The 12,355-nt window shown below is 40.8% G+C and overlaps 1 protein-coding gene across 1 annotated transcript in view; it reads right to left on the bottom strand.

Moving 5' to 3' along the window:
• IPO8 (importin 8) overlaps positions 1 to 12,355 on the bottom strand; it is a gene marked incomplete at its 3' end in the record, with an annotated part of 70,770 nt that overhangs the window by 16,977 nt on the left and 41,438 nt on the right. Inside the window, exons 13-19 of the mRNA XM_080704934.1 lie at positions 10,941 to 11,030; positions 10,543 to 10,708; positions 8,572 to 8,732; positions 6,715 to 6,840; positions 3,002 to 3,068; positions 2,221 to 2,346; positions 1,530 to 1,627 (exon numbers count right to left, since the gene is read on the bottom strand). Of these exons, the coding sequence (XP_080561060.1) occupies positions 1,530 to 1,627; positions 2,221 to 2,346; positions 3,002 to 3,068; positions 6,715 to 6,840; positions 8,572 to 8,732; positions 10,543 to 10,708; positions 10,941 to 11,030 (834 nt within the window). The remainder of the gene's footprint in view (positions 1 to 1,529; positions 1,628 to 2,220; positions 2,347 to 3,001; positions 3,069 to 6,714; positions 6,841 to 8,571; positions 8,733 to 10,542; positions 10,709 to 10,940; positions 11,031 to 12,355) is intronic.

Genomic DNA, 12,355 nt, shown 5'->3' with positions numbered 1-12,355 from the left:
ACCTTGTACTAAGCTAAATGACACTTTTTCCCAACAACTACAATTATTTTGGGTTAGGATATAGTTCAGTGGTACAGCACTTGTCTAGAATGTGTGAAGCCCTCAGTTCAATCCCAGTACCAACAAGAAAAAAGGAAACTATTTTGTCTTATATTAATAAGACAAAAATTATCTACATCTAGCAGTTTCTAATGTATGCATATATTAAAATTAAAAATATCAGTGACATTCTATGACAGATTAACAAGTCATATAGCTAGTTTGGTGCATTTTATCTCAATTGAGTAATAAGTTCATACTTCTGAGAGAAAAGAGTAGAAAGAAAAGTATAATTGACGCTCTATATCCATGCGTTTTCCATCCACGGATTCAACTAATGATGGGTCAAAAATACTTTTAAAAAAACTGTATTGAAGGCCGGGCATGGTGGCACATGCTTGTAATCCCAGCATTTGGGAGGCTAAGATAGGAGGATCGGGGTTCGTGGACAGCTTCAGCTACTTAGTGACTCAATGAGACTTTGGGACTCAATGAGACTGTTTCAAAATAAAGAATAAAAAAAATTTTTTTAATTAAAACAGGCTGGAGTGTAGCTCGGAAGTAGAATGCCCCTGGGTTCCATCCCCAGTACCGCAAAAAAAAAAAAAAAAAAATTTTTTTGAAAAGATTTGAAAAAATTTGAAAAAAAAAAGCCACAACACCGGGCTTTTTTGCATTGTGTATTATAATCTAGAGATAACGTAAACTGTGTTGAAGCCAGGCATGGTGGCCCATTCTTTTAAGCCCAATACTTGGGAAGCTGACATAGGAGGATCAAAGGTTCAAGGACAGCCTCAGCAGGTAGTGAGACTCTCATCAACCTAGCAAGACCCTGTTTCAGAATAAAAATAAAATGGGGCTGGAGGTGTAGCTCAGAGGTAGGATGCCCCTGGGTTCAATCCCCAGTACTAAATAAATAAATAAATAAATAAATGTGTAGACCATATGCAAATACTATGCCATGTCATTCAAGGGACTTGAGAACCAATTAATTTTGGATCCAGAAGGGTCCTGAAACCAATACCCCAAGTATTCTGAGGGACAACTGTATTTACCTTAAGAATTATAAAGTAAACATAAGTCAAATTGTGAACTTTTTTCTCCTTTCTTTTTCAGTACTGGGGGTTGAACCCAGGGGCATTCTACCTCTGAGCAACACCCCCAGCCCTATTTTTTATTCTTTATTTTGAAACCGGGTCTCACCGAGTTGCAGAGGGCCTCACTAAGTAGCTGAGGCTGTCCGCGAACCACAATCCTTCTGTCTCAGCCTCCCGAATGCTGGGATTACAAGCGTGCGCCACCACGCCCGGCTAGGTGGTGAACATTTTTAAGCACAATACAGATCATGAAACTTTCAAATTATAACAATCTTAAGTTCATTTTGAAACTGCAAGTTGACAAATATATGTTGATAAAGGTAAAACAGACATATAAGAAACCAAGTGAAACACTAAAATATTACTAAGAACCACTCTGACAGGATATCTTACCTTTCTACACATTGTAAAAAGCACTTCTAAATGCTTTGGATTTGATAGTAAAGTGTTTGTGTCCACTGTCACATAATTATGCAGGAGAGGCATCATGTCTGAAAAAATTCAAAATCCCAACGAGACTTGAGCAGTAGGAGTAGATACAAGTTACTCGCGCTGAATCCACCTCTGCAGCCCCCACATATTACTATCTACCTTAGCAACCACAAAATGCTAGAAAGAAAAGTGAGGCATCTGCCCTATTTAGAGATGCAGAACCCGTGGCTCAGAAAGATTTAAACGCTCACCATCTGACACACTAGCCGTTTTCCTCCCAACTCCCTGAGAGCTTCCTCATCTCCTCCCCACACTGGAATGCCAGCGTAGAAAGGGCTCCTGAAGTTCCTTGTCCTACTGCGGACCTCAGGATAGTGCTGCAAATACAGCTGGTGTTCGGAAAATACTTACTGAGTTAACATACGGACACATGCTCTGCTTGTAAACTAAATTAAAGTACAATGAGAAACAGAGCTGGCCTCCTCTGTCTCTATCTAGAACCAGAACCAGTTATAACAGCCCCACCTTTTATTTGACAGGGAACTAAGAACGTTTTCTGATTAGTATTGGAATCACATGCATTGCTAAGTGTTCAAAGAAAAGTAATATCTAAACACAGAAAAGCAAAAATGTCGTACGGTCATAGCCATACCTGTAAAATACTCGAAGCAATCCTGTTGAAAAACTTCATATAATATCCCAAGAAGCTGCCACATTTGAGGGGAAATACTGTGGCAGGTTAAACTGTATGCTAGTGAAAGAATTTCTTCATAGAATTCTAGAAGAAAAATAGTTAAAAACTAGGAAAAAGCAAAACTTAAATACAAGGACCACAGAGGAGGACTGAGACACACAACAACTAATTCCCACTTGTGGGAAGAAATATGTCTATTTCTAATCACTTTTCCAACCCAAATTAAAGTCATCTCACCGAACATTCAGACATTTTTAAAAGAGTACAATTTTCCAATCTCTGTCCTTTAAATTTCCAAGGCCAAAAAGTCTTAACTGTATATCTTACAAATTTATCTTTGAGTGAAAATACAGATTTTTCACATTAGAAAGAATGTCTTAAAAATAGAAAAGCATGCAAATTTCTCTCTCTAAATTGTCCATTTCCTTACATTTGAAGGGCTAAAAATGCACTCTGAGTTTATCAAATTAAAAAATCTCAATTCACTTTTTTTTTTTTTTTTTGAGGTACTGGGGGTGGAACCCAGGGTCTTTTCTATCTCCAGGCTATACTTCTAGACCTATTTTATATTTTATTTGGAAACAGGGTCTCACTAAGTTGCTGAGAGCCTCACTAGGTAGCTGAGGCTGACTTCAAACCTGTGCGATCCTCCTGTCTCAGCCTCCCAAGTGCAGAGATTACAAGCGTGCGCCACCACGCCCGGTGGAAATTTACCTTTTTATTCAACCTCTGAACTTACCGATCACATGCTTCTGTAAAACAAGATCAATGATCCGTAGACAGATATTCTCCAACTGCTGTGTAATCTAAAGACACATTTTAAATAGTTTAAAATTCATCATAACCCTTAATTTAACATATAAAATAGTATTAACCCAATAAAAACACCAATGGGGCTTTTTTTTTTTTTTTTTTTTTTTTTGGTATTGAGAATGAAACCCAGAGGTATTCTACCTCCGAGTTATACCCCCAACCCAATTTCTTATTTTGAAACAAGATCTCACTAAGTTGCAAAGGTCCTGATTAAGTTCCCATGGCTGACTTCAAATCTGTGATTCTCCTGTCTCGGCCTCCCAAGTAATGAGATTACAAGCATGAGCCACCATGCCCAGCTCAGCAGTGGGATATTTTTGAAAGGGAAGCCTGATGTGTTAATTCTAATCTTCATGTGAAAAAGTAAACACACAAAAGTACAGAAAATTCCAAAATGTAGACCAACAATGGGAATGAGGGTAAACCCACAATAAAACTATGAATTAAATTAGGTACTTAACTCACATTATACACCAAAATAAATTTCTAATGGATAAAGATTTCAATATAAAGCATTAAAACATACAAATACTAGGAGACATGAAGAGAATTTCTAAATAACTCTACAGAAGGAAAGTGACTCAAAGCCTGGAAATAAGAAATGAGGGGAAAAAACCCTGAACCATCTGATTACAAAACTAAAATTCTAAGCCAGGCGTGGGTTCTATCCTCAGATCCCCTGGGTTCTATCCTCAGACCCGCAAAAATAAATAAATAAATAAATAAATAAATAAATAAATAAATAAATAAAATTCTCTGCATGGGACCCAAATGAAAACTTGAACGAGTATTATCAAATGGTATCACAAAGATCAAAATGTCGGGCGTGGTGGCGCACACTTGTAATCACACTTGCTTGGGAGGCTGAGACAGGAAGATCGCACAGGTTCAAAGTCAGCCTCAGCTACTTAGTGAGGCCCTCAGCAATTCAGTGAGACCCTGTTTTCCAAATAAAATATAAAATAGGTCAGGAGTAGCCAGGCATGGTGGTGCACGCTTGTAATCCTCGTGCTTGGGAGGCTGAGACAGGAGGATCGCACAGGTTCGAAGCCAGCCTCAGCTACTTAGTGAGGCTCTCAGCAACTTAGTGAGACCCTGTTTCCAAATAAAATATAAAATAGGTCTGGGAGTATAGCCCGGAGGTAGGAAGCCTCTGGGTTCCACCACCAAAAAAAAAAAAAAAAACCAGGCAAATATGCCAGGTGTGGTGATGCACACTTAGCCCAGCATTTGAGAGGCTGAGACAGTAGAATCACGGTTCACAGCCAGCCTCAGCTACTTAGTGAAGCCTTCTGCAACTTAGTGAGACGCTGTTTCAAAATATAGAATAAAAAATAGGGCAGGAGATGTTGCTCAGAGGTAGAATACCCCTGGGTTCCATCCCCAGTACCACAAAAAAATAAATAAATAAATAATATATATATAGACAAAGGTTATGAAAAATAAATACAGACACTCCTTAATCTTATAAAAACATGCTCACAGTAAGATTACAACTTCAAAGGCAACACGAAAACACTTGCAACCTATCAGACTGGCAATGATCAAAAGTACAGAGCTGCCAAGAAAGACACTGGCTCAGTGAGTCAAGGAGCGCACACGGTGAAGGGCACCTCAGCAGCGCCCTTCAAACTCGCAGTTCCACTTTAAGGAGCCCTTCCTCCAGACACATCCATATGCGTGCAAAATGACAGGAAAACTGTCCACAGAAACAACGCTTGTTAACACTCTCCATTAACAAGGACCGTTTAATTATATCCACTACCTGGGAGTTGGTTATATAAATTGGACACATGATGCAAGAGATCACTATGCCGCCATTAACATGTTTTCTGACGGGTATAGCACCAAGATACATTAAATAGAAAGCGGCAGCTAAAGCTGGGAGTGGCGGCACACTCCTTTAATCCGAGTACCTGGGAGTCTGAGGCAGGAGGATCGCAGGTCCAAAGCCAGTCTCAGCAACTCAGTGAGATCCTGTTTCCAAATAAAACAAAATAAGGCTGGGGGTTTTAAGCTTGGTGGTAGAATGCCCCTGGGCTCAATACTCAGTACTACATAAAGAAAAAGAAGGCGGGGGGGGAGGGGGAGGCAGCGGGAGAGGATAAAGGAAGAAAAAAATGGCAGCTAAAAACTGTATATAGTATGTTATCATTTTCATAAAATAAAAATATGTACACCCATTTTTTGTGTTTTGTTCCAGAAGACTCTCTGGAAGAGTACAAAAAAACTAAAAAAGAAAAATTTTTGCTACCTTCTGAGAGAGAGAGAATTAGCTGACTGGAGAGCTGAGAGAGAAGGTGAAATTTCACCAGATATCTTTTTAGAGCTTTTAAATTAATCCCAGCATTCGGGAAGCTGAGACCGGAGGATCGTGGTTCGTGGACAGCCTTAGCTACTTAGTGAGGCCCTCAGCAACTCAGTGAGACCCTGTTTCAAAACAAAGAATAAAAAATGGGGCAGGGGGTGTAGCTCGGAGGTCAAATACCTCTGCGTTCCATCCCCAGACCCTCCCCCCCCAAAATTATTCAACATATGTTTACATTAAATATTTTTAATAAGTAAAAATTAAAATCTATCAGGGGTAATTTTTAATGTAAGTGTCCAATTTCAACTTTCAAGTATATTCTAATACTCAGCTTAAGCTATTACCCTTTTAATTTTTATTATTTTTTGTGTCACAGAAGGGCTCATGTCTTACTTGTTTTCCCCAGAAACCTTGCCTGGAAATAGCAGAAGTGATCAACTAAACTCAGTTTAATACAAGGGATACATTAGATACTTTAAGTATACCTGTACTGGTTCCTCTCAATCATATGAATATGCTTCTTTAAAATCTGAGGGCAAGCCAGGCATGGTGGTGAACGCTTATAATCCCAGTATTCGGGAGGCTGAGACCGGAGGATCACGGTTCACGGTCAGCCTCAGCTACTTAGTGAGGCCCTTTGCAACTCAGTGAGACCCTGTTTCAAAATAAAGAACAGAAAATAAGGCTGGGGGTGTAGCTTGGAGGTAGAATGCCCCTGGGTTCCATCCCTAGTACTGCAAAAAAAAATTTTTGAGGGCAATTTTTTTTTATTTACTTATTTATTTATTTTGGTGGTACTGGGGATGGAACCCTTCTACCTATGGGCTAAATTCCCGGACCTATTTTATATTTTATTTGGAAACAGGGTCTCTTAAGCCAGCATAGCTGGCTTCGAACCTACGCGATCCTCCTGCCTCCGCCTCCCAAGAGCAGGGATTACAAGCGTGCACCACCATGCCTGGCTGAGGGCAATTTTAAAACCTAATAATATAACTAAGTAGCAACTTAAAGACCAAGACTTGGCCAGGCGTGGTGGTGCACACTTGTAATCCCCGCGCTTGGGAGGCTGAGACAGGAGGATCGCACAGGTTTGAAGCCAGCCTCAGCTACTTAGTGAGGCTCTCAGCAACTTAGTGAGACCCTGTCTCCGAATAAAGTATAAAATAGGTCTGGGAGTATAGCCTGGAGGTAGAAAGCCTCTGGGTTCCACCCCCAGTACCACCAAAAAAAAAAAAAAAAAAAACCAAGACTTTACAATTCATGCCCACTGTTCATATAAAATTTCAGTTACTATTACTAGTATGTCATAATAAAACACAAAGAATTCTCACCTCTTGATGATCTTCCACAACTGTTAAGATAGTATCAATGGTATGTAAAATTCCCATGGCCATTACTGTTTTGTCTTCGACTTCTTCATATTCATCACTTTGAAGAACTTTGCCAAATATCTCAGCCTATGGAAATCACATTAAAATATTCAACAATTATTATAATTCTATCCCCATTATAAAGTCAGCAAAAGACCAGCCGGGCGTGGTGGTGCATGCATGTAATCCCAGTGCTTGGGAGGCTGAGAGAGGAGGATCGCACAGGTTCAAAGCTAGCCTCAGCTACTTAGGCTCTCAGCAACTTAGTGAGACTCTGGTCTGAGAGTATAGACCGGAGGTAGAAAAGCCCCTGGGTGACCCTGTTTCCAAAGAAAACTAAAATAGGGCTGGAGTTGTAGCTTAGAGGTAAAATGCCCTGCGGGGTCAGGCATGGTGGCACATGCTTGTAATCCCAGCATTCGGGAGGTGGAGACCAGAGGATCTCAGACAGCCTCAGTTACTTAGTGAGGCCCTTCACAACTCAGTGAGACCCTGTTTCAAAAAATATAAAAACTAAAAAATAGGACTGAGGGTGTAGCTCGGAGATAGAATGCCCCTGGGTTCCATCCCCAGTACCACAAAAAAAATAAAATGCCCCTGCGCTCCATCCCCAGTGCCACACACACACAAAAAAAGTAGCCATTTTCCCTTATCTAGTCACTAGGTTAGAATATACAATAACTACTACAACCACTAACATTTTTCTAGTGTCATTAAGCAAATAATAAAACCAAAACCTAAAAAAAAACAAACTCAAGTAACAGCTTAAAAAAAAATGGAATTGGAGAACATTATGCTAAGTGAGATTAGTCAAGCACAAAAATAAGAAATCGGATGCTCTCCCTAATATGCTGAAGCTAGGGAGAAAACGGATCATAGGAGGAACTCTATACTATAGATAAGCAAACACGGTGACCTAATGGGAGCGGGGAAGAGGGAAATTCTCCAATGCACATGATGTACTTTAACAAACATATCAATGTCAATCACTAAGCCAAACATGAGGAGGGAAGGGGAGGAAATGGGTAAGGGCTCCACCATCCTGTATCCCATTAAGGTATATGACTAAAATGCACCAATAAAAAATTTTAAAAATAAAATAATAATAATAATAATAATAATAATAATAATGTGATATGACATTTAGAGGATAAAGTCAAGGATCACCCAGAAAAGAAACAAAAAAAAAATACGGAAAAAAGTAAGGAAACTAGAGACAATCCAGGTCTGATACTGCACATTGGGAAACAGAACAATGGAAAAAGCAGTAGGGAGATTTATCAGAGAAGTAGCACAAAATGTGCTTCAAACTAAAGGAAATGAGATTCCAAATTCATAGTTCAGAAAATGAAACTTTAGAGGCATCAAGGCATACCACTAAGAATCTCAGGATATTGTAGATGACAAGATCATCCTAAATATTATTAAAGTCTAACTACAGGAACACCCAAATGATTAGAGCAGAGTGTGTGTGTGTGTGTGTGTGTGTGTGTGTGTGTGTTTTACTGGTAGAACCCAGAGGCTTTCTACCTCTGGGCTATACTCCCAGCCCTATTTTATATTTTATTTGGAAACAGGGTCTCACTAAGTTGCTGAGAGCCTCACTAAGTAGCTGAGGCTGGCTTTGAACCTGTGCGATCCTCCTGTCTCAGCCTCCCAAGCGTGGGGATTACAAGCATGCGCCACCATGCCCGGCTTAGAGCAGATATTTTATGTTAATATTTCAGTTACAAATAAAACTGTACTCCAGTTTGAAGTTTCATTAATTTAGATTACTCAAGGTTTCTACCAAAACATCATAAAACTGCCCCGTCTTACCAAGTGCTGGGTCATGTCGACGGCGATGGAGGCCACCTCCTGACTGTACTCACATATCATCTTCTGGATGACGTTAGTAACATCGTCGTTTTCTGTCTCTCTAACTATGTGCAACAGCTCCTGCATAATGGGCCTCACATGTGGCTTCATATATTCCTTAGCTAGTGCAATAAAACAAAATAAATTAGTAAGGATCAGCCCCTCACAGATGATGAAAGGCATTCATGTGGTCACACGGTCAAGTGACACAGATAACAACTAGATAAGGTTTTAGGTCCTCCTGTACTCACTCTCTGGTGAACAAGTTACAAAGCTGTGCCACGTAATGGTCACCACTACGCTGCTGCACAAGAAAGGATTGCCCTGCTCCAGACATTAAGAGCCACCACTGGGAAATGCTACTCGCACATACGTTGCTGTCATCAGCATGACTTGGAAAATATAAATCCTACTACAAGTCTAAGTGCTGGGAACAAGTATAAGACATCATGCACTCAAAGACCACGCCTGCAGGACAGGGCCCATTCCCTGCCCTAAGCCCTCTACCAACCGTCCTCCAACACACCCTCCTCACACAATATCCAATCCTCCCATTAAAACACTGTTGAAACAAGGCTCGTGTTCTTCATAAAGCTGGATTGACTAGCAAAGGTTTACTTCAATTTTGAACGGAAGACTCTTCTAAACAAAAATTGTGTTATCAATTACTAGAAATATTGCTTGCTACTTTCAGAACTTGATAGAACCATGGGATCCTGGGGTTAAAAGGATTTTTGGGGGTAGGGGGTGCTCGGGATTGAACTCAGAGTCATTCTACCTCTAGACTAAACTCTCAGTCCCATTTTAGTCTATATTTTGAAACAAGGTCTCACTAAGTTGTGGACGGCCTCACTAAGTTGCTGAGGTTGGCTATGAACCTATGGTCCTCTTTCTCAGCCTCCCAAGTGTGCGCCAGAACATCCAACTTTGAAAGGAATCTTGAAGCCATCCGCCAGTCTAACCTCCTAAGTTTAAACATATGGAAGGCTCAGCTTGGCAGGTCATGAGCCTCACTCAGCTGTACATACCAGGTTAGCAGCACAATCAAAACTGGACCCCATCTCTCAATTCCCAGCCTGCCCTAATATCCAGCAATTATTAACTTATTTTTTTTTTTTTTCCCGCAGGTCTGGGGATAGAACCCAGGGGCATTCAACCTCCAGGCGGCACCCCCTGCCCTATTTTTTATTCTTTATTTTGAAACCAGGTCTCACTGAGTTGCAGAGGGCCTCACTAAGTAGCTGAGGCTGTTCGCTAACCCCGATCCTCTGGTCTCAGCCTCCCAAATGCTGGGATTACAAGCGTGCGCCACCACACCCGGCTCTAACTTATTTCTTAATCTAAAATTTTCCGGGGGAGTGGTGAGTTGGCCCGGGCCACCCTCCCCCCGTCATGCCATTTTAGCAAGGGGCTCTAACTATTTTCTGTATTTCTATCTTTTTAATAAACTTCTTTAAATCTTCAAAACAAACAAACAAATAAGTAAATAAATAAGTAAATAAATAAATAAATAAATAAAATTTTCCCAGCCCGGTATGGTGGCGCACACTTGCAATCCCAATACTTGGGAAGCTGAGACAGGATTGCAGGTTTGTGGCCAGTCTCAGCTTCTTAGTGAGGCCCTCCACAACTGAGTGCGAAAGACCGTTTCAAAATTTAAAAATAGGGCTATAAAAATAGGAGTATAAAATGCCCCTAGGTTCACTTCCTAGTACTGAAAAAAAAATCCAGAAACCATAGTCAATAGAAACCCCTAAAAGGGGCAAGAATAAACTGATATAACTTTTGGAGAGGACAAAAGCCCAAGAATCCAAATCCTGAACCTTCATATTAGAAATCTCCCTCTTAGTAGAAAAAGAAGTAAACTAAATTATTTGAGAAGATATCTTAGGAAATCCAGAAGAAGCCTTCTAAAAGGTGTCTGGGCGTTACCTTGTGTCTGGTTAGAAATCAGTGACTGCAGAGCAAGGGCAGCTTCGACTTTGACAGGCAGCTCCTTCTCCTCCACCAGGCTCTTCTTTGCCAGCTCAACCGCGCTCCTCAGGTTCAGCTCGTTGTGGAACTTGAGAGCGCTGAAGGCGTGGAGCACCCAGCACGACTGCATCAGAGGGGCGCGAGCGGGAGCTGTTAGTTACAACACTGAAATGATGTCACACATACAAGAACGTCTTTTCTTGGAACTAGGGATGGAACTCACTGCCTCGTACATGCTACCACTGAACTACACCCAACCCTCACACGAAAATGTCTTAGTGAAATAGTATGTGTATTTCAGTATTATCGTACAGAGGAAGAATTTAAAATATATAGTGGCTACTTGGAAAACTTACTCTAGCTCGAAGATATCCCAGGTTAGACAATAATAATGGAAAAACGTGATTCTGTAGAAACAGCTCCATTTGGTCCTTGAATAAACTCTTCTGTTAGGAAACAGAAATTAAATTTCAGTTTATCAATGGCTCTCTCCTCTGTAAGAATCACCTTGTAATAAAGTATGCTTATTATGACTTGCATTTAATATACTCAGATTCACAATTTTGTAAAACTGACCTACACATTGCAGAGGGCCTTCCTAAATTGCTGAGGCTTAAACACAGAAGTAGTAGAAAAAAAACACAGAAATAGTACCTTAGATCAATTTGCTATTGACTGATTTTTGCACAAATAATACTAAACTCTTTTCCTATCTTTTTGTTGTTGTTTTGTTTTTTGTGGTGCTGGGGATGGAACCCAGGGGCATTATACCTCTGAGCTACACCCCCAACCCTATTTTTATTCTTTATTTTCAAACAGGGTCTTACTGAGTTCTAAAGGGCCTAAGTAGTAGCCGAGGCTGCCCTCACACTGCAATCCTTTCGTCTCAGCCTCCCAAATGCTGGATTACAAGCATGTGCCACCATGCCTAACTCTTTCATATCTTTTTTATAGAGCAAGTTTCATACTGAAAACTGACAAAAGTCAACTTGTCTTTTTTTGTATGTGTGGTATTAAGGACTGAACTCAAGGGCATTCTACCTCTAAGTTATACCCTAGTCCTATTTTGTGGGTTTTTTTTTTTTTTTTTTTTGGTGGTACTGGGGTTCCTGGAAGCCCTTCTACCTCCGGGCTACACTCCCAGACCTTTTTTTTTTTTATATTTTGAAACAGGGTCTTGTTAGCCAGCATGGCTGGCTTCGAACCTGTGCGATCCTCCTGTCTCCGCCTCCCAAGCGCAGGGATTACAAGCGTGCGCCACCACGCCCAGCCCTATTTTGTGTTTTAAAACAGGGTCTCACTAAGTTGCTGAAGGCCTAAGTAACGGAGGCTGGTTGCAAGCCTGGGATTCCCCCCTGCCTCAGTCTCCCAAGTACTGAGATTATAGGTATGTGCCACCATACCCATGCAAATTCACTTTTAATTTAAAAAAAAACAGTGAACTTGATCAGCCTGAAGTAGTCATCAGTTTTTTTTTTTTTTGTGTGTGTGTGTGTGTGTGTGTGACACACTAGCACACTAGCATAGTGTGTGTGTGTAAGTAATACTGGGGGTGGAACCCAGGGGCTTTTCTACCTCCGGGCTATACTCCCAGACCTATTTTGTACTTTATTTGGAAACAGGGTCTCACTGCTCACTGAGTTGCTGAGAGCCTCACTCAGTAGCTGAGGCTGGCTTCGAACCTGTGCGATCCTCCTGTCTCAGCCTCCCAAGCGCGGGGATTACAAGTGTGCGCCACCACGCCCGGCTTAGTAGCTATCAGTGTAAATTA

This window comes from Muscardinus avellanarius (genome assembly GCF_963383645.1).
Source record: "Muscardinus avellanarius genome assembly, chromosome: 11".
In the NCBI taxonomy this organism is placed as follows: domain Eukaryota; kingdom Metazoa; phylum Chordata; class Mammalia; order Rodentia; family Gliridae; genus Muscardinus; species Muscardinus avellanarius.
The sequence above is the reverse complement of the archived record's forward strand: the minus strand, read 5'-3'. Positions and strand labels throughout refer to the sequence as shown.